Below are 22395 nucleotides of genomic sequence, written 5' to 3'. Positions count from 1 at the left end.
CTTGAGTATTATTCCTCTTGACATTTTCATGAAGATTTATGTTGTATTGAATACTTTGTTGGAATACACAAGTTGTCCTCTGAAATATATAGATACTGTCACAGCTGTTGGCTATAACTGAGGCTGCTGCATAGCTTTAAAGGGAATCTGTCAGCTGTATTTGCTGCTAAGAGCTGAAGACACTGGGGATAGCTGTAAAGCTACAAACATACACAACTTTTGTTTGACCTTTTTTTGGCCTGATAAACCAAAAACAAAGAAGAAAAAAAAAAATGTTTCCCTCCATAATGTAGTTTTTGTCATTTATTTTTTATTTTTATTATTATTATTTTTTTATATTGTAGTAGTGTAGTATATGTGTTTTATATTTGGCATTTTTATCCTCTCAGTTTTTCTCATTAGAAGTCATGTGAATCAAGGATTTGTATTGAAGAGCATTTTGCAATTTTGAATCACTGATTAGACATATCAATCAAGCAGAGGTTGGGAGGATAATAAAGAAGGTGTAACAGGCTGTGACCCTTACTCAACTTAGCCCTGCCTCCTTGACAATTAACCATGAAATAAAAAAGCCTTTCAATAAGTTTAGGAACCTCAATCAGCTCCAGGAATGGTACGGTTTACATTTATACCCTCACAGCTATTCAATGGTGTCTGCAGCTCTTAGCAGTACATACAGCTGACAAAATTCCCATTAACCTCTTACTACCCCATAACATAAGTGTACACCATGGTAAGCGGTAACTTTACACATCATAGCGATCCTGCAAGCTCAGAAGTAGAGTGCAAGGAAATAAGTAGTGGGAGCTGCCCTTCCCTGACCCCCCCCTCCAAAGGATAGGGGATAAGATGTTAGATCGCCACGGTCCCGCTGCTGGGGACCCCGGGGATCGCTGCTGCAGCACCCCGCCATCATTACTGCACAGAGCGAGTTCGCTTTGTGCGTAATGACGGGCGATACAGGGGCCGGAGCGTCGCTACGTCATGGCTCCGCCCCTCATGACATCACGGCCCGTCCCCTTAATGCAAGTCTATGGCAGGGGGCGTGATGACCGCCACGCCCCCTTCTCATAGACTTGTATTGACGGGGGCGGGCCGTGATGTCACGAGGGGCGGAGCCGTGACTTAACGATGCTCTGGCCCCTGTATTGCCCATCATTACTTGCAGAGCGATCTCGCTCTGGGCAGTAATGATAGCGGGGTGCTGCAGCAGCGATCCCCGGAGATCCCCAGCAGCGGGACCGTGGCGATCTGACATCTTATCCCCTATCCTTTGGATAGGGAATAAGATGTCTAGGGGCGGAGTACCCCTTTAAGTGCATGAAATGCCTAATCTCTTAGGGTATGTTCACACTGTTCGCTTACAAAATCCGCTTCAAAACGCCGTTTTTTTTCCCGCGCGGAATTCCGCTCTGATTTCCTTGCGGAAATGAAAGAGGATAGGACACACAGTAATGTGCGAATTCCGCGCGGAAGACTGCAAAAACGTTGCGAGCCGAATTCCGCATGAAGAAAGAGCATGTTCATTCTTCATGCAGAACGGAATTCTGTGACAGAATTCCGCTAGCGGAATTTACTCAGTGTGAACTGAGGAGAGGAAACTTGGGGTATGGCACTGCTGAATGAATTGGAGAGGAATAAGCGAGCAGAATTTCTCGTGGAAATTCCTCTCCAATTCCTCGGTGTGAACATCCCCTTAAAGTGCATAGCCTGGGAAACCTCCAAAAGTGCAAAAGGCAGATAGGCATAACAATACATACCAAATACTAAATATTCAATGTATTTGCAGAGCAGGACTGACTCCACCCCAATATACGTCTCAGTATGTTTTGGTACGATCCTTTGTCCTGGGTGTCTTATATAGTTCATAAACAGCAATTAATATATCCATGCATGTGACCCTAAATACAACACGAAGTGCATAAACCCCCTTTCGTTTCATGATAAAAAATAAAAAAAACATACAAATACTAATAAGGTTTTCCAGTTAAATAAACTAGAAGATAACTTAATCCAACTATATTAAAATAAAGTGCAATTAGCCTGGCCCAAGCTTACAATACAACATTAGCCTATGTGGGTGCTGTAAAGATGAGTTCTTGGATAAGTTAAAACATGACAAAGTTATTGAGACAGGTCAGATTTTAAAAAAGCGCCTTAATCCTGAAGGCCAAAATTGGCTGAATCCTTAAGGGGTTAATGAAACTTTTGTATGAGGTCACATGTTGTAAATGTATATTTCTTGCATAGAGCGGGAGTGATTGCAATTTCCTGCTTTTCTTTTTTTTTTCTTTTTTTTTCTTTTTTTTAACTTTTGTACGCAGTGATTTTTCTCCATGCCTGGGCTATGATTGCATCATTTAAGAAATTGGCTTGGTTTCCTTTTTTTCATATTGTATAGAATTTAAAATAATTCCTCTGATTTAAGTATGTAAAATCTCATATGAATAAAGCAGAGTCACTCACAGATGAAAATCTACAAGTGACCCTCTCTGGATCAGATACAATTTAAGAATGTCATTTAAATCCATTTGATACTACCATAAATATACAGTATGTGTGTCCATTGATGATACTATGATTTGCTATCTCAAATACACTTTTGTAAATTTTAATGTACAATATTTATTAATAACATTATCCTCTTTCTATATATATTTATCAAATTTTTTCACAGTACTTTGTATTAATTCATATATAACAATAGTTTTAATACAAGATTTCATTTTTGACATATATTGATAGTTCGTTTGTCTTATTTTAGTCTAGTTTATATATTAGCACTGCAGTCAGTCTTTTATTTATTTTTTAGCATATGCTAAATGGATGTTTAAACATACCGTATTTATCGGGGTATACCACGCACCGGCCTATAACATGCACCCTCATTTTACCAAGGATATTTGGGTAAAAAAAAGTTTTTTACCCAAATATCCATGGTAAAATGAGGGTTTGTGTGTGTGTGTGTGTGTGTATGTGTGTGTGTGTATGTGTGTGTGTGTGTGTGTGTGTGTGCGCGTGTATACCCCAATACACCCCCGGGAAAGGCAGGGGGAGAGAGGCCGTCGCTGCCCGTTCTCTCCCCCTGACTATCGGTGCCGGCGCCGATAGCAAGGGGGAGAGAAGCGGCGCCGGCAATGGGGCGTCGTTGCTATGCACTGCACGGCGTGGCTCACTGACGTCATGCGCCGTGCAGCACATAGCAACGACGCAGGGGACGCACACTGGAGGCCTGAAGCAGCGCGGACCCGTCCCCGGCAACAGGTAATTATGCAACCGGGGATGGGGGGAGGCAACGGGGCAGCGGCGCCAGCAATGGGTGCCGCTGCCCCTTCTCTCCCCCTGTCTATCGGCGCCGCTGCCCCATTGCCGGCGCCGCTTCTCTCCCCCTGGCTATCGGCGCCGGCAGTGGGGCGCCGGCACCGATAGTCAGGGGGAGAGAACGGGCAGCGGCGCCGATAGCAAGGGGGAGAGAAGGGCCGGTAGCAGGGCTCTAGACCCCAGGATAGGCAGGGGCAGAGAACCCGGCAGCGCTGGCTGTCTCTGGACCTGCAAAGCCGCTGCAGTTCATTGATTTAAAGCTCCCGCTTTAAATCATTGAACTGCAGCGGCTTATCGGCGTATAACGCGCACATAGACTTTAGGCTAAAAATTTTAGCCTAAAAAGTGCGTGTTATACACCGATAAATACGGTATTTATGATGCCGGATTAATTTTTACGCTTTATTACATAAAATTGCTATATGAAAATTCTCTGGCATATATTCTTCTGACATAGAAAACGAAAACAGAACAGTATATATTTATGAAAAAAAATACAGGACAAATTAATGAACAACCTATTGTGACGCAAGAAATCCATGTCTTGTTTTTATCAGTCACTTAATAACATAGTTAATTGAAAGAGACTGAAAATTCATATATATATATATATATATATATATATATATATATATATATATATATATATTTATATATAATTTTTTTTTCTCAATTTCTTACTGAGTGCTGCTGTACTAAATTCAAAAAGATATACTGAGGGCGCACTCTCTCGCAAGGACACAAACATACGGGTGATACTTGAAAAATTTGAATATCGTTCAAAAGTTCATTTATTTCAGTAATGCAACTTAAAAGATGAAACTAATATGAGAGAGACTCATTACATGAAAAGCAAGATAGTTCAAGCAGTGATTTGTCATAATTGTGAGGATTACAGTTTACAGCTCATGAAAACCCCAAATCCACAATCTCAGAAAATTAGAATAGTGTTAAAAGGTGCAATATTCCAGTCTGTGTCCCACTCTAATCAGCTAATTAAGCCATAACCCCTGCAAAGGCGCTCCTGAACACCAAACTGCGTCAGAAGAGTCTTACCTGGGCTAAAGAAAAACAGACCTGGTCTGTTGCTCAGTGGTCCAAAGTCCTCTTTTCTGAGCAGGTTTTGCATCTCATTTGGAAACCAAGGACCCAGAGTATGGAGGAAGAATGGAGAGGCACACACTGCAAGATGCCTGAAGTCCAGTGTGAAGATTCCACAGTCTGTGTTGTTTTGGCAATCCACATCTGCTGGTGTTGGTCCACTTTGCTTCATTAGGTTCAGGGTCAACACATCTGTCTACCAGGAGATTTTGGAGCACCTCATGCTTCCTTCCGCAGACGAGGTTTATGGGGATGCTGACTTCGTTGTCCAGCAGGACTTGGCACCTGCCCACACTGCCAAAAGCACCAAAACCTGGTTCAGTGACCGTGGGATTACTATGATTGGCCAGCAAACTCGTCTGACCTGAACCCCATAGAGAACCTATGGGGCATTGCCAAGAGAAAGATGAGACCTGAAACCAAACAATGCAGAAAAGCTGGAGGCCACGATTGAAGCATCCTGGTCTTCCATAACAATTGCATGTATATGCGGCGGTATGAGGGCTAATTTTTTGCGCCGTGATCTGTACTTTTTTTAATGCCATATTTGTAGAGATGAGCGAACTTACAGTAAATTCGATTCGTCACGAACTTCTCGGCTCTGCAGTTGATGACTTATCCTGCATAAATTGGTTCAGCTTTCAGGTGCTCCGGTGGGCTGGAAAAGGTGGATACAGTCGTAGGAAAGAGTCTCCTAGGACTGTATCCACCTTTTCCAGCCCACGGGAGCACCTGAAAGCTGAATTAATTTATGCAGGATAAGTCATAACTGCCGAGCCGAGAAGTTTGTGACGAATCAAATTTACTGTAAGTTCGCTCATCTCTACATATTTGCTTATATAAAACTTTTAATACATTTTTTATAATTTTTTTTGGAATAAAATGTTATATAAAAAAAGCAGCTATTTTGTACTTTTTTTTTTTTTTTACGTTCACACCGTTCACCGTACGGTATCATTAACATTTTATTTTGATAGTTCAGATATTTACGCACGCGTCGATACCAAATATGTATATAAAATATTTTTTAACACTTTTTGGGGGTGAAATAGAGAAAATGGGGCAATTTACGTTTTTATTGGGGAGGGGGTTTTTCACATTTTTTTTACTTTTATTTTTACACTTTAATAGGGGACTATTTATAGCAATCACTCGATTGCTAATCCCGTTCAGTGCTATGTATAGGACATAGCACTGATCAGGGTTATCGGTGATCTTCTGCTCTGGTCTGCGGGAAGGCAAGTGGAGGCAGGTGAGGGGACCTCCGTCTGCCGTTCTGGATGATCGGATCGACGCGGCAGCACTGCGGGCGATCCGATCATCCAATTAAGTGACCGCGATGCTGCAGATGCCGTGATCTGTATTGAGCACGGCATCGGAGGGGTTAATGGCGGACATCCGCGGGATCGCGGGTGTCCGCCATTACCGTCGGGTCCAAAGGATAGGGCATAAGATGTCAGATCGCCGTGGTCCCGCTGCTGGGGAGCCCGGGATCCTCACTGCGGCACCCCGCTATCATTACAGCACAGAGCGAGTTCGCTCTGCACGTAATGACGGGCAATTCAGGGGCCGGAGCATCGTTACGTCATAGCTCCGTCCCTCGTGACTTCACGGCCCGCCCCTTTCAATACAAGTCTAAGGGAGGGGGCGTGGCGGTCGTCATGCCCCCTGCCGTAGACTTACATTAAGGGGACGGGCCGTGATGTCGCGAGGTGCGGAGCTATGACGTCACGCTGCTCCGTCCCCTGTATCGTCCATCATTATGCACAGAGCGAACTTGCTCTGTGCTGTAATGATAGCGGGGTGCCGCAGTGGCGATCCCCGGGGCTCCACAGCAGCGGGACCACAGCGATCTGACATCTTATCCCCTATCCTTTGGATAGGGGATAAGATGTCTAGGAGCAGAGTACCCCTTTAAGGGGTTAACCTCTTAAGGACGCAGGGCATACCTATACGCCCTGCGCCCGGTCCCGGTGACCCCGCATCATACCAGGTTGGTTCCTGGCAGCTAATGAAAGCCGGGACCCTGGGCTAATAGCGTGTGGCACCGATCGTTGTGCCGCTATTCAGGCTTGAGCAATCAACCGCTGATGACACTGATCTTTGTTGTGTCAATGCAAGGCAATGATCTGTGTAGCAGATCAGTGTGTGCAGTGTAATAGCCACAAAGGGGGCTATAACACTGCAAAAAAAAAAAACCTTCCCTAATAAAAGAATCACCCCCCCTTTTTCCCATTAAAAAAAACTATGAATAAATAAACATATGTGGTATTGCCGCGTGCAGAAATGTCCGAGCTATAAAAATATATCATTAATTAAACCGCACGGTCAATGGCGTACGCACAAAAGAAATTCCGAAGTCCAAAATAGCATATTTTTGGTCACTTTTTATATCCTCAATAAAAAGCAAATAAAAAGTCCAATCAATATATAAATGGTACTGATAAAAACATCAGATCACGGCGCAAAATATGAGCCTTCATACTGGCTTGTATGCAGAAAAGTAAAAAAAGTTATAAGGGTCAGAAGATGACCATTTTAAACGTATACATTTTCCTGCATGTAGTTATTATTTTTTTTTAGAAGTAATACAAAATCAAACCAATATAAGTAGGGTATCATTGAAATGGTATGGACCTACAAAATAAAGATTAGGTGTCATTTTTCCCGAAAAATGCACTGCGTAGAAACGGAAGCCCCCAAAAGTTACAAAATGGTATTTTTTCTTAAATTTTGTCGCACAATGAATTTTTGTTCAGTTTCGCCATGGACATTGTGGTAAAATGACCAATGTCACTGCAAAGTAGAATTGGTGGCGCAAAAAATAAGTTATCATCTGGAATTTTAGGTGCAAAATTTAAAGTAATGCTTTTTAGAAGGTGATGAAGGAAAAAAATAAAAATGCAAAAACTGAAAAACCCTGAGTCCTTAAGGGGTTAATCTCCTTCACTGTATTTGCAGTGACCACTTCCGCAGGAATGCTATTCCATGCATCCACTACTCTCTCATTAAAGTAGTACTTCCTGATATTACTTTTAAATCTTTGCTCCTCTAATTTAAAACTGTCCCCTTGTGGTAGTTTTTGTTCCTGTAATTATACTTTCCTCCTTTACCGTGTTGATTCCCTTTACCAGCGACCACAGGGCCGACGGCGTGTGACGTCACGCCTCCGCCCCCGTGTGACGTCACACTCTGCCGCTCAATGCAAGCCTATGGGAGGGGGCATGATTGCTGTCACGCCCCCTCCCATAGGCTTGCATTGAGGGGCGGAGCCTGATGTCACACGCAGTCGGCCCTGTGGTCGCCGGTAATCAGACCCGGAGCTCCGGGGACTGATTATAAATGGAGTGCCACGTGCAAGATCACGGGGGTTCCCAGCGGCGGGACTCCCGCGATCAGGCATCTTATCCCCTATACTTTGGATAGGGGATAAGATGTCTAAGCACCGGAGTACCCCTTTAAGGTCCTTTTAAAGGGGTACTCCGGTGAAAACCTTTTTCTTTTAAATCAACTGGTGGCAGAAAGTTAAACATATTTGCAAATTACTTCTATTAAAAAATATTAATCCTTCCAGTACTTATTAGCTGCTGAATGCTACAGAGGAAATTCCTTTTTTTTTGGAACACTGATGACATCACGAGCACAGTGCTCTCTGCTGACATCTTTGTCCATTTTAGCAACCATGCATAGCAGATGTATGCTAAGGGCAGCATGGTGGCTCAGTGGTTAGCTCTGCTGCCTTGCAGTGCTGGGGACTTGGGTTCAAATCCCACTAAGGACAACAATAAATGGGTTCAAATCCCACGAAGGACAACAATAAATAAAGCATTATTATTATAATAATGTCAGCAGAGAGAACTGTGCTCGTGATGTCATCAGAGAGCATTCCAAAAAGAAAAGAATTTCATCTGTAGTATTCAGCAGCTAATAAGTACAGGAAGGATTAAGATTGTTTAATAGAAGTAATTTACAAATATGTTTAACTTTCTGCCACCAGTTGATTTAAAAGAAAAAAGGTTTTCACCGGAGTACCCCTTTAACCTTTCCTGGTAAGTTTTATCCTGAAGTCCATGTACTAGTTTAGTAGCTCTTCTCTGAACTCTCTCTATAGTATCTATATCCCTCTCGAGATACGGCCTCCAGTACTTCGCACAGTTCTCAAAGTGAGGTCTCACCAGTGTTCTGTACAGCCACATGAGCACTTCTCTCTCTCTACTGCTTATACCTCTTCCTATACATCCAAGCATTCTTCTAGCATTTCCTGCTGCTCTATTACATGGTCTTCCTACCTTTTAAGTCTTCTGAAATAATAACCCCTAAATCCCTTTCCTCAGATAGTGAGGTCAGGACTGTGTCAAATATTCTATATTCTGCCCTTGGGTTTTTATGCTCCAGGTGCATTATCTTGCAATTATCCACATTAAATTTCAGTTGCCAGAGTTATGACCAGTCTTCTAGTTTTCCTAAATCCTTTTTCATTTGGCGTATCCCTTCAGGAACATCAACTCTGTTACATATCTTTGTGTCATCAGCAAAAAGACATACCTTACCATCGAGACCTTTTGCAATATCACCAATGAAGATATTAAACAATATTGGTCCCAGTACAGATCACTGAGGTACCCCACTGGTAACAAGACCTTGCTCTGAATAGTCTCCATTGACTACAACCCTCTGTTGTCTGTCACTCAGCCACTGTCTAATCCACTCAACAATATGGGAGTCCAAGCTCAATTACTGTAGTTTATTGATAAGTCTTCTATGTGGGAAAGTGTCAAAAGCCTTACTAAAATCTAGATATGTGATGTCTACTGCCCCTCTGCCATCTATTATTTTAGTCATTCAGTCAAAAAAATCAATAAGATTTGTTTGACATGATCTCCCTGAAGTAAACCCATGTTGTTTTTCATCTTTCAATCCATGGGATTTTAGATGTTCCATAAGCCTATCCTTTTGTTGGGTCTCCATTAATTTCACGACTATTGATGTAAGACTTACTGGCTTATAGTTGCTTGTTTCCTCCTTACTACCTTTCTTGTGGGCACGATATCTGCTAATTTCCAATCTTCCGGGACGACTCCTGTGGACTACTTCAGATTTGGTGGACTAAGTCGATGACCAGCGTTTTTTTTTATGTTAATGTTAATAAAATGGTTAACGAGGGCTTGTGGGGGAGTGTTTTTTTGGAATAAAAGTTTTATTAAATGTTGTGGTCTTTTTTTGTTTACTTTACAGGCTTAGTAGTGGAAGCAGTCTTATTGGCGGAGTCCATTACTAAGTCGGGGCTTAGCGTTAGCCCCAAAAACAGGTAGCACTAACCCCCAATTATTACCTCTGTACCCACAGCCACAGGGGTGTCGGGAAGAGCCAGTGCCAACAGGCCCGGAGCATCAAAAATGGTGCTCCTGGGTCTAGGCTGTAACTGGCTTGGGTTATTTAGGCTGGGGAGGGCCAGTTACAATGGTACCACACTGGCAACTAGAGATGAGCGAACTTACAGTAAATTCGATTTGTCACGAACTTCTCGGCTCGGCAGTTGATGACTTTTCCTGCATAAATTAGTTCAGCTTTCAGGTGCTCCCGTGGGCTTTAAAAGGTGGGTACAGTCCTAGGAGACTCTTTCCTAGGAATGTATCCACCTTTTCCAGCCCACCGGAGCACCTGAAGGCTGAACTAATTTACGCAGGAAAAGCCATCAACTGCCGAGCCGAGAAGTTCGTGACAAATCGAATTTACTGTAAGTTCGCTCATCTCTACTGGCAACGTCAGGCTGTTTCTGTTTTTTTTTTTTTTTTTTTTTTTTTTTTGTATCTGGCTGAGAATTAAAAATAGGGGGAACCCTATTAGTTATTTTTTATTTTTTTATATTTATTATTATTTATGAAAATATTGTGCGTGGTTCCCCATATTTTTATTTTCAGCCAGATACCAACCAAGCAGCAACAGCCTGACGTTACCCGGGTGGGCGAGGACCATTGTTACTGGCCCAGTAACTAATAATTGGGGGTTAGCGCTAAGCTAACTCAGTTTATAAGATGGCTTCCACTACTAAGCCTGTAAAGTAAATAAAAAATAAAAAAACAACACATTTAAAAAAAAACACTCCCCCCACAATGTCACACATAAGCAAAACCAAAGTAAGAAAAAAATGCCTACAGAAGTCTTTTACCAAAGCAACAATGATAAATGTCCCCCACTGTGCGTAATTTTTGTCCATATATCCAGTGTAATCAAGAGCACCAGTATTTTTGGCATATTTTCAGTTCTCTGTTTTACCTATCGTATTGGTGTATTTTTGGCCAGCTCGATCAAAGCAGTTGGAATTAATGATGAGCCATCCCATTTTCTATTGTTTGTTTTTCTTTCTTTGAGGAAATATACCCATAATATAAATTAGTACCATTTGTAGAGAATTTGCTGGCTATGATCGGACAGACTATAGCTTAGCAGTCATCTACATAAGGGCCCTATTACACAAACTAGCGTGGGGCTTAACTGATCTCCAGTTTTCTAGAGCAGTGCTTGTTTTAAGAGCTTATTACAAATCTCGAGCACCATGCGAAGAGGGTCACATGAAATCAGACAATGTGATGAGAAATCTAGGGTACGAGTCAAAATTGGTGCCGGATACACTTGTGCATTTTGACATTGTTTTCAATATGGTTCTACATCAAATTCTGTATCAAAAACTCATGCTGCTATTAAACAGTAGAAATCCAACAAAGACCAGAACAAGACATGTAGCTTAGGCTGGGTTCACACCACGTTTTTGCAATACAGTTCCCATATAATTTTTAAAAAAACTGATTCCTCAAAACCTGACTAAACTGTACCAAAACGTGAGTACAAATTTTAATCCGTATATGGTTGAAAACCGTATACTGTTTGAAAAATGATGTGCGGTTGCATCCGTTTTTTAAGAAAAAAAGGATGCGTTTTTTAACTTTTCACTCCATCATGAATAACGTTTTACTTTTTGATTTAAATTCCAATAAAAAATACTGTGCGAAGTCCAAAACTGTATGGTGAAAACCAGATGGAACCGTACGCGCATAAGGTTCTGTACAGTTCCCATTGACTCCCATGTTAAAAACAAAATCATATTTGTTTAAATTCAGTTTTTCATCCAGACCAAAAACTTTGGTAGGCTACGGTTTTGGGTACAGGAAAAAAACTGACCAAAACCGTACAGGATGCAAAACGGACACAACCGGATGCCTCTTTTGGCATACTGTTTTCAATACGGTTTTGTATACAGAATTGTGATCTGTGCAACAAAATCTGCTTTGAAAATGTCAAACTCGCATGTAATGGTCTTTAAATTAGCACCTCAATTTCACATCTATCCACAAGCATTTTCAGCAGTGGATTCTGCATTTTATTTAAGAGTAATTTAGAGTAATTAAAAAGTTTTCCATTAATTGGTGCTCTGGTAATTCATTATGTAGCGATTTACCTAATTTATATAATTTAGCTAGTATTACTTTATTCATTTCTGTCTGAAAATTCCTAGAACCCTTTCCTTTAGTTGAGTCATGTGATCTCATGGTAACAACCCCCAAGAATGACATGACAGGGCTCTCCAATGGGTCTCCATCTCTGCTTACAAGAACTTCCTATGTGATGAAATTGCATGGCCTGTTCTACACACAAGTTCTCCATGGAAAAGGTGGCTATACACACAATTCCGCCTCTATGACTGTGTGCTTATGGTCTCTGAGTTTATTTAGGAGAATATTGAGGTGAGAATTACTACAATGTCTTCTAAGCAGGCAAAGAATACTGATAATAGCTGCCCATGTCTGAGGAGATGCAGAGATGAAAAGTTTTTTTTTTTTTTTTTACTTGGCTGCTTGATTAACAGCAATACTTCAAGCCAAAGTAATGGTACGTTCACTTACAGGGTACCTCTCATCAAATAAACTTTTGATATATTTTAGATTAATGAATGTTGAATAACTTTCCAATAGCATGTTAATGAAAAATATGCTTCTTTCTATTGTATTTTTCCCGATCAGTCCTGTCAGCAAGCATTTCTGACTCATGCTGGAGTCCTAAACACTCAGAGCTGCCAGCCTGCTTTGTTCACAGCCAAACAGGCTGTGAACAAAGCAAGCTGGCAGCTCTGAGTGTTCTCCTTTGTGAACAAAGAAGACTGGCAGCTCGTAGTGTTTAGGACTCCAGCATGAGTCTGAAATGCTTGCTGCCAGGACTGGTAGGGAGACCCCTAGTGGTCATTTCTTCAAAGTGGAAAATTAAATAGAAAGAAGCATATTTTTTAATAACATGCAATTGTAAAGTTATTCTGCATACATTAATCTATAATAAATCAAAAGTTTTTTTGATGAGAGGTACCTTTTAAAGAAAAGTCATTTAATAAGAAATCTGCAGTTGCAAATATGGTAACCTAAAAAAATTTAATAAAAACATTTTATTGTACAACTTCACAGTCCAAATTCACAGTTTATTCTCAAAATAAATTGACTCCCAGCAGATTTTAAATCCACTCCGCAAGTCATCTTCTGCACAGATTTATTTCTTCAGCGAGGAAATGAGGCTCCAGAATGGGGCTCAGGCTCTCCCCGCTGGATGGAGTGGTAGACGTCACATGCATCATGCAGCTTGAGCACTGAGATACCCGGGTGCTGTACTTGTAACATTGATCTGTGCAACGTTTATTCAAGTGATAGTGCCTATTTAATTCCTTCACTGCATTTTATACTTCAAATAGGCTTTCCTTATTTGGCTGGAACTAACCTATACTAACAAATCATTGCCTATCTCTGATTTTTCTTCCACCTTTTGAGGCTATGTTCACATTTCCAACTTGTTGCTTTTCTCTATTTTATTCAATCTACATTTTATATGATATAATGAAGTGAATAGAAATGTACCTTCCAGTTTTAGGATTTTTTTTATTCAATGCATAAGCTAGCAACTTTTGCTACTATTATCTGTTTGTATTATAATTTTCTCCTTGGCTATGAGAGGAATGCTGAAAGAGAGGCACAACAGTAATGGATTGTCCTTACTATGGGTAGACCATTCTTTTACATGATGCATCGGCTATGAATCATATTGCTTGTTAACCACGTAGCCCTGGCATTTCTGCCACCTAACAATGCTGCTAATGATATTTGCTGTCTGGACAAATTCTTGACATTTTAATCATTACATAACTCACAATTTCAGAAATGACAAATGACCTTACTATCTATAAATACTACAGAATTAAAGTCCTTTCCTACCTTCTTGAATTGCCTAACTTTCTCTTGAATTTGGGACAAAGAGGGTATTCAAATGATTCCCTTCCTCCCATCTAACTGATCTTTTAGAACAGAAGATTGGAAGATAGACCTTGTAGCTCTTTTGTAGAATCTAGCCTTTTGTGTGTTTATTGGATTGTGATTTTATTCATATTTTCTTATACTCGGTAAGTGTTACACCATCAACCTTTACATGAAAAGTAGTGTGGACTTGTTAAGCTTCTTCTTCATTCCACTTTATAGTTAGTAGTATACAGATTTTTAGTCTCAAGTTCCTTTTACAGTCAAAGCAAAGTGTTGTGACACTTCTGCATTATTGTGGAAAATCACCTTAGGCTGGTCATAGATTGGACAGATTACACATAACAGGAAAGACTTTAGTTGCTGTTGGATAATAGCAATAAATAAACAAGAATGGTCACTACTTTTTTTAATGGAACCTGTTAGCATGAAAAATAAATAAAACAAATTCTTGCATTTTTTCACATGTATAAATGTGCTAATGCTTTTTTCTGCATTAGCCATTAGACTTTCATTGCTTAGTGGAAAAAGGATAGGGCCACTGTTTTTCTGGGGAAAACACACTTTTTGTGAGCCCCAATGGGGACTGGGACCAATATGAGTGTACAGCCCTGCAAAAAAAAAAAAATGTTTACGCTATATAAATAATTTATTTTGTCAGTAGAAGGTCTACACCTAATTGACTAACCTACCGTATATACTCGAGTATAGGCCGAGTTTTTCAGCACGATTTTTCGTGCTGAAAACACCCCCCTCGGCTTATACTCGAGTGAACTCCCCCACCCGCAGTGGTCTTCAACCTGCGGACCTCCAGAGGTTTCAAAACTACAACTCCCAGCAAGCCCGGGCAGCCATCGGCTGTCCGGGCTTGCTGGGAGTTGTAGTTTTGAAACCTCCGGAGGTCCGCAGGTTGAAGACCACTGCGGCCTTCAACATCATCCAGCCCCCTCTCACCCCCTTTAGTTCTGAGTACTCACCTCCGCTCGGCGCTGGTCCGGTCCTGCAGGGCTGTCCGGTAAGGAGGTGGTCCGGTGAGGAGGTGGTCCGGGCTGCTATCTTCACCGGGGAGGCCTCTTCTAAGCGCTTCGGGCCCGGCCTCAGAATAGTCACGTTGCCTTGACAACGACGCAGATACGTCGTTGTCTAGGCAACGGCTCTATTCCGGGCCGGAAGCGCGGAGAAGAGGCGCCCCCGGTGAAGATAGCAGCCCGGACCACCTCCTCACCGGACCACCTCCTTACCGGACAGCCCTGCAGGACCGGACCAGCGCCGAGCGGAGGTGAGTACTCAGAACTAAAGGGGGTGAGAGGGGGCTGGATGATGTTGAAGGCCGCAGTGGTCTTCAACCTGCGGACCTCCGGAGGTTTCAAAACTACAACTCCCAGCAAGCCCGGACAGCCGATGGCTGCCCGGGCTTGCTGGGAGTTGTAGTTTTGAAACCTCTGGAGGTCCGCATGTTGAAGGCCGCAGTGGTCTTCAACCTGCGGACCTCCGGAGGTTTCAAAACTACAACTCCCAGCAAGCCCGGACAGCCGATGGCTGCCCGGGCTTGCTGGGAGTTGTAGTTTTGAAACCTCTGGAGGTCCGCAGGTTGAAGACCACTGAGGGCGAATGATGAGAAGAGGATGATGAAGGGGGGGGGGGGTGTGTGGGGATGATGAAGGGGGGGGGGGGTGTGGGATGATTACAAGGGGATGATGAAGGGGGGATGTGTGGGATGATAAGGGGATGTGTGGGATGATGACAAGGGGATGATGAAGGGGGGATGTGTGGGATGATGACAAGGGGATGATGAAGGGGGGATGTGTGGGATGATGACAAGGGGATGATGAAGGGGGGATGTGTGGGATGATAAGGGGATGTGTGGGATGATGACAAGGGGATGATGAAGGGGGGATGTGTGGGATGATGACAAGGGGATGATGAAGGGGGGATGTGTGGGATGATAAGGGGATGTGTGGGATGATGACAAGGGGATGATGAAGGGGGGATGTGTGGGATGATGACAAGGGGATGATGAGGATGTTAATGACGGGTCTGGATGATGACAGGGGGGGATGAGGTATTTCCCACCCTAGGCTTATACTCGAGTCAATAACTTTTCCTGGGATTTTGGGTTGAAATTAGGGGTCTCGGCTTATACTCGGGTCGGCTTATACTCGAGTATATACGGTAATTGGTTATTACATAGACTGATATACCTATGTATTATAGGATACATCACGGTCTAGTCTTTGTTCTGATTTACATAGCACTGAACAGCACAAATGCTTATAAAAGATGACCTTTACATCTTTCTCTTGTTGTTTTAGGTTTGCCATCGCAGTTTGTGTTTAACGTCAAGTTTTACCCACCAGATCCATCTCAGTTGACTGAAGACATAACAAGGTAACCATGACCTTAGTCAGCAATTCATTACTGTTTATTTGAGACAATGGGGTTGTAGGTTATTCTATGTGCAGCATTTAAGAGCTGTATGTTCACATCCTGTACATTTTTTGTAGTCCATTTTTTTAGTTTGTGTTTCAACTGAAAACTAAAGCACACAACATTTCTGTTATAATCTACACTTAGCTTTTTCATATGCAAAGAATTATGGTTCCTGCTTTAGTCATCATGTTGACACCCCTGAAATGTTTCAAGAAATGAAGTATTTCTCCTAGAAAAGGATTGCAGTAACACATCTTTTGCTATACACATGTTTATTCCCTTTGTGTGCAAAAAAAATTGAGGAAAAAAAGCAAATTGGACATAATGTCACACCAAACTCCAAAAATGGGCTGGACAAAATTATTGGCACCTTTTCAAAATTGTGGAAAAATAAGATTTTCAAGCATGTGATGCTGCTTTAACCTCTTCATGACCCAGCAGCATTTGATTTCTGGCTCATGTTTTTTTCCTCCTTACATTCTAAGACCCATAACTTTTTAGTTTTTTGACTGACAAATTTGTGTTAGGGCTTATTTTTTCAGTGACTAGTTGGACGTTCCAATGATTCACTTTCTTTTTTTTTTTTTTTTTTTTATTATTATTATTATTTTTTTTATATAATACAATGTATTACAAAGCCAGAAAAAATTATATGCAGGGCAAAATTGAAAAAAATATGGAATTGCACACATTTGTAGGGCAATAATTTTTTCAGAGTTCAAAATAAGGTCAATCTGATATTCCAGATTTATTTTATGGGTCAGTATGATTCTAATGATACCAAACTTTAATCATTTTTATTTCGTTTTATAAAAAAAAAATTTAAACCTTGAAATATAAAAAAAAACTTTGTTCATTACCATGTTCTCACCTCTATAACTTTTTTATGTACCCACCTACAGAGCTGTTTTAGGGTTTGTTTTGTGCCATGAGCTGTAGTTTTTAACGGTACCACTTTTTTGATCACTTTATTACATTTTTTGGGGGGATGTAATGTAACAAAAAATCAGCAATTTTGGTGTTCGGAATTTTTTGGCGTTTTATTTGTACAGTGTTTTATTTAAAAAATGGGAAAGTGGGGTGATTAGAATTTTTATTAGGGGAGGGATTTTTTTTTTAAATATATTTAAAAACCTCTATTTACTTTTTTTATTCACATTTTCACCCCCCCCCCTATCATCAGATGGCTAATATAGATCAATATAATGCTATTGCATTACATTGATCTATGAAATCTGTGCTCGATTGCTAAGGGCTGTCTAAGTGAGCATTAAGCAATCACAGAGCCAGGGAAGATGCTGAGGAGCAGGTAAGACCTCTGACTTCCCAAGCAACCCATAGCCCCCCCCCCCCCCCCCCCCCCGCGATTACTAGACACCAGGGAATAGCAGCATTTAGTGTTTAAATGCCGTGATCTGTATAGATCACAGTATTTAACCAGTTAAATGTTGGACCTCGGCACAATCGTCAAAGTCAGTCATTACAGGCAGATGTCAGCTGCTAAAAGCAACAGACATCTCCCGGGCTATGACGCAGACCCGACCCGTGGGCCCCAGTCATGTCCACCCATCCCATGACGTACATGTATGTCATGGGTCGGAAAGGGGTTAAACTCACCTTTGGCAAGTAACAGGTGTGGGCAATATAAAAATCACACCTGAATGCAGATACAAAGGAGAGAAGTTCACTTAGTCTTTGCATTGTGTGTCTGTGTGTGCCACACTAAGCATAGACAACAGAAAGAGGAGGTGAGAACTGTCTGAGGACTTGAAAACCAAAATTGTGGAAAAATATCAAAAATCTCAAGGTTACAAGTCCATCTCCAGAGATCTAGATTTGCCTTTGTCCACAGTGCGCAACATTATCAAGAAGTTTGCAACCCATGAGCGTGGACAGGAGAGAAAAATTGATGAAAGGTGTCAACGCAGTATAGTCCGGATGGTGGATAAGCAGCCCCAAACAAGTTCCAAAGATATTCAAGCTGTCCTGAAGGCTCAGGGAGCATCAGTGTCAGTGCAAACTATCCATCGACATTTAAATGAAATGTAACGCTATGACCGGAGTATAGGAGGACCCCACTGCTGACACAGAGACATAAAATAGCAAGATTACATTTTGCCAAAATGAACTTGAGTAAGCCAAAATCCTTCTGGAAAAACGTCTTGGGGACCGATGAGACCAAGATAGAGCTTTTTGGTTAAGCACATGATTCTACTGTTTACCGAAAACGGAATGAGACCAACAAAGAAAAGAACACAGTACCTACAGTGAAAGATGGTGGAGGTTAAATGATGTTTTGGGGTTGTTTCACTGCCTCTGGCACTGGGTGCCTTGAATGTGTGCAAGGCATCATGAAATCTGAGGATTACCAACAGATTTTGGGTCGCACTATACAGCCCATTGTAAGAAAGCTGGGTTTGCGTCCGAGATCTTGGGTCTTCCAGCAGGACAATGACCACAAACATATGTCAAAAACACCCAGAAATGGATGGCAACAAAGCGCTGGAGAGTTCTGAAGTGGACAGCAATGAGTCCAGATCTAAATCCCATTGAACTCCTGTGGGGAGATCTTAAAATTGCTGTTGGGAAAAGGCGCCCTTCCAATAAGAGAGTCCTGGAGCAGTTTGCAAAGGAAGAGTGGTCCAACATTCCGGCTGAGTGGTGTAAGAAGCTTATTGATGGTTATAGGAAGCCACTGATTTCAGTTATTTTTTCCAAAGGGTGTGCAACCAAATATTAAGTTAAGGGTTCCAATAATTTTGTCCAGCCCATTTTTGGAGTTTGGTGTGACATTGACCAATTTACTTTTTTTCTTCCCTTTTTTGGTTTAGTTCCAATACACATAAAGGGAATAAACATGTGTATAGCAAAACATGAGTTACCACAATCCTTTTCTGTGAGTAATACGTCATTTAAAAAAAAAAAATTCAGGGGTGACAAAATTTACGGCCATGACTGTATGACATTGCTCAGTTTCTCAAAATCAATACTGAATGTCAAATGGGCTGCTGGAGGAGCACCTAAAACATAAATGTTATCTCGCCAAGGGTAGCACATGATGGGTGAAAGAATTTGTCTCAATAAAATAGCAAAAAACTTAAAGCAGCTTTCTAGTATATGCTATTGTTGCATTTGTTTATTCTCTGCATCTTTTTTAATACTCTGAACTGTTTCCTCAGGTACTTCTTGTGCCTTCAGCTTCGTCAAGATATTGCTTCTGGACGTCTGCCATGTTCATTTGTCACCCATGCATTACTTGGCTCCCTCACATTACAGGCTGAAGTTGGAGATTATGATACAGAAGAGCACAGTACTGACTATGCGAAAGACTTCCAGTTTGCACCCAACCAAACAAAGGAACTGGAAGACAAAATTGTGGACTTACACAAAACACACAGGTCTGTAAGTTTGTTTTTTTGTGCTGTAGAGAAAGATTAATACAAAAGACCAGGGTTTTGGCAATAAACCTGCCTAAAATATTCCAGAGCAAGAAATTTTGTCCACAGTGTAAAAATTTTTTGTAAATGTTAGCCTCATTTTGTGCAATTTTTACCCTTCTACACTGCGCTTGTCTCTTTTTTATGAAGTGGGCTTGGCTTAACATAAAGGTGGTTTGGTATCCCTCACCCAGCAAATTTACCATAATGTTCGGCAGAAGCTAGTGTAAATTGTAATGGAAATCTAAACCAGCTTATAGCTGACGTAGATTCCAGTCTGTGACGCGCGGCAGCCACATATGTGATAAAGTTATTAGTAGACGTGCACTCCTAAAAGGGTGTTCTGGCTAATTACCTCACTCTGCTACTGCTGTCCAGCTTACACTTCCGGGATTGCTGGTGGACAGGCTGCGGTCAGAGGCAGGTCAAGTTGCTTCTGTGTCTGATACCTCTCAAGCTAAAGCATAATGCATTCATCTGTCAGACATGATGACTGGACTGAGATAAGCCCCAGCAGGGAGCCTAATGTGCTTAGGAGGTCACTCGGCCTCCTTACACAGTGTCATCACCGCTGCTTCTAATGCAGAGCTGGTGGACGGGAGCCATGATTACCAGCTGTCAACAAGAAGGGAGAGATATTTACAGAACCAGGCAAGAGTGCTTAAATAAGCCATTTGAAAACTTGTTTATGCTGCTATACTCTACACCTAGAGACGTGGATAAGGAGATGGAAATACCCCTTTAATAAATTTAGCCAGTAATGATTGATTTGCCATGATCCCACTGGTGGCCAGACCTGTTGACAGATATCCAGCCACTGCTTGGGAATCTTAAACACTCACCTAATGCAGTATTTCTTGACAGCTGGAAATGGGTGATACATTCTATTTTAAAGGGCTGTTATATATCCAAGATGTATCCTACACATATGAAAAAGTCTTTTTGTTATAAAGAACATCTTCTGCATGTTGAAAATTGCTTTTCCCTTTTTTTATTTTTTTTTATTAGAGGTCTCACACCAGCACAAGCAGACATTGCTTTTTTAGAAAATGCTAAGAAGTTATCAATGTATGGCGTGGATATGCATCATGCTAAGGTATCTGTTTTTACATAAACTTTTTTTTAAATTGATAAACACTCTTTAAAGGGGTACTCCGCTCTAAACATCTTATCCCCTAATCAAAGGATAAGGGGTAAGATGTTAGATCGCAGGGTCCTGCCGCTGGGGAGCTGGCAGGCAGCGGCAGCATCCGGAACAGCTTACAGCTTCCATGTTCTTGATGTCACGCTTTCTCCCATAGACGTGAATGGAGGAGGCGTGACGGCTGGCATGGAGTGGAGTTTGTTCCGTGCACCGAATGACGGGGGTGCCGTGGTGGAGATCACGTGGTCCCCAGCGGCGTGACCTAAAATCTTATCCCCTATCCTTTGGATACGGGGTAAGGGGGAGTTTTATCAAAAGCTGTGCAAACGAAAAGTTGCCCATAGCAACCAATCAGATTGCTGCTTCATTTGGCAGAGGCCTTTTTTAAAATGAAAGAAGCAAGCTGATTGGTTGCTATGGGCAACTGGGCAACTTTTCCTCTGAACAGGTTTTGATAAATCTCCCCAGGATGTTTTCAGCGGAGTACCCCTTTAAGGTATTATTGCAAAAAAAATTGTAAAATCATGTGCCACACAGGAGTTTGTATATACATCTATCTACCCCTTATAATAAAGTTAGTGCTAATTTTTGCCATTTTTTTTTTTTTTATACTGCATCCTTTTTATTACTTTTTGATGAACAAAATAACCCAAGTAAAAATAAAATTGATTAAACTGTCTTGACAAGTATTCTGGGATCCATTAGAATCAGTCATCCTCTATATGGTTGCTTTAATATACATTTATCTCTGGTTACCTTTACTTTATAAATGGGAGGCATTGGCCCACTAAAGGAGATATTCACTACTATTAAAAAAGGTGAGAACTGTCTGATCGGTGGGGGGTCAGACTCCCTATGGATGGGAGATAACCTCTTTAAATGCCTTGCTTGCTTGTCAAATTTCTCACTTCTGAAACTAGGATTCAGCGCCTCACTGCTGACTTTCAGGTAACTTTGATTGACACACACTTCTGACGTTCCTATTTCTTCTCCCAGTCCCAATTTCTCTGCACACTCCTCCGTTCCTGCAAACCATAATTTGGTGCAGAACACAGCTGCCAGTAAAATCATGCTGGCTTGCAATTGGTGCACCTAAGCACAGCAGGATGGAGGTAGATCAGCGACAGGGGAGTAGGCACTGTGCGTATATATATATATATATATATATATATATATATATATATATATATATATATATATATATATATGGTGTGTGTGTGTATATATATATATATATATATATATATATATATATATATATATATGCATGTGCTCCATGCTTTTCACATGACGCTCATACCTCACGTTAAGGGGCCATGCTGCATGTTATAAGCCTCAAGCCAGGCCCCCTAGTGAGACGAGTGGGAGCTGTGCTGCATAGAATAACTATGCTAGGGGGCCTGGCTAGCAAAGAGAAGGGGCAACAAGCAAGACCCCCTAGCAAGTTGAGAGGGGGCCTTGCAGGACAGCATTATATGGTTAGGGGGTCTGGCTAGAGAAGGGATGGTACAACAAGCAGGCCCCCTAGTAGGAAATGAGGGGGTTTTACTGGAGATAATTACACGGCTAGGGGGCCTGGCTAGAGAAGCGATGGTACAACAAGCAGGCCCCCTAGTAGGAAATGAGGGGGTTTTACTGGATATAATTACACAGCTAGGGGGCCTGGCTAGAGAAG

The 22395-nt window shown here is 41.6% G+C and overlaps 1 protein-coding gene across 15 annotated transcripts in view; it reads left to right on the top strand.

Annotated features, from left to right (window-relative positions):
- Window positions 1-22395, top strand: part of EPB41L2 (erythrocyte membrane protein band 4.1 like 2) — a 148807-nt gene that overhangs the window by 56899 nt on the left and 69513 nt on the right. For all 15 annotated transcript variants that reach the window (XR_008891348.1, XM_056566539.1, XM_056566538.1 and 12 more), the window contains exons 5-7: window positions 16022-16097; window positions 19319-19537; window positions 20585-20672. Coding sequence is in view for 14 of the 15 variants with exons in the window: in XM_056566539.1 (XP_056422514.1) it covers window positions 16022-16097; window positions 19319-19537; window positions 20585-20672 (383 nt within the window). In the remaining variant the exon portion in view is untranslated. The remainder of the gene's footprint in view (window positions 1-16021; window positions 16098-19318; window positions 19538-20584; window positions 20673-22395) is intronic.

The sequence above is a fragment of the Hyla sarda genome, chromosome 3 (genome assembly GCF_029499605.1).
Source record: "Hyla sarda isolate aHylSar1 chromosome 3, aHylSar1.hap1, whole genome shotgun sequence".
Lineage (NCBI taxonomy): Eukaryota > Metazoa > Chordata > Amphibia > Anura > Hylidae > Hyla > Hyla sarda.
The sequence above is the reverse complement of the archived record's forward strand: the minus strand, read 5'-3'. Positions and strand labels throughout refer to the sequence as shown.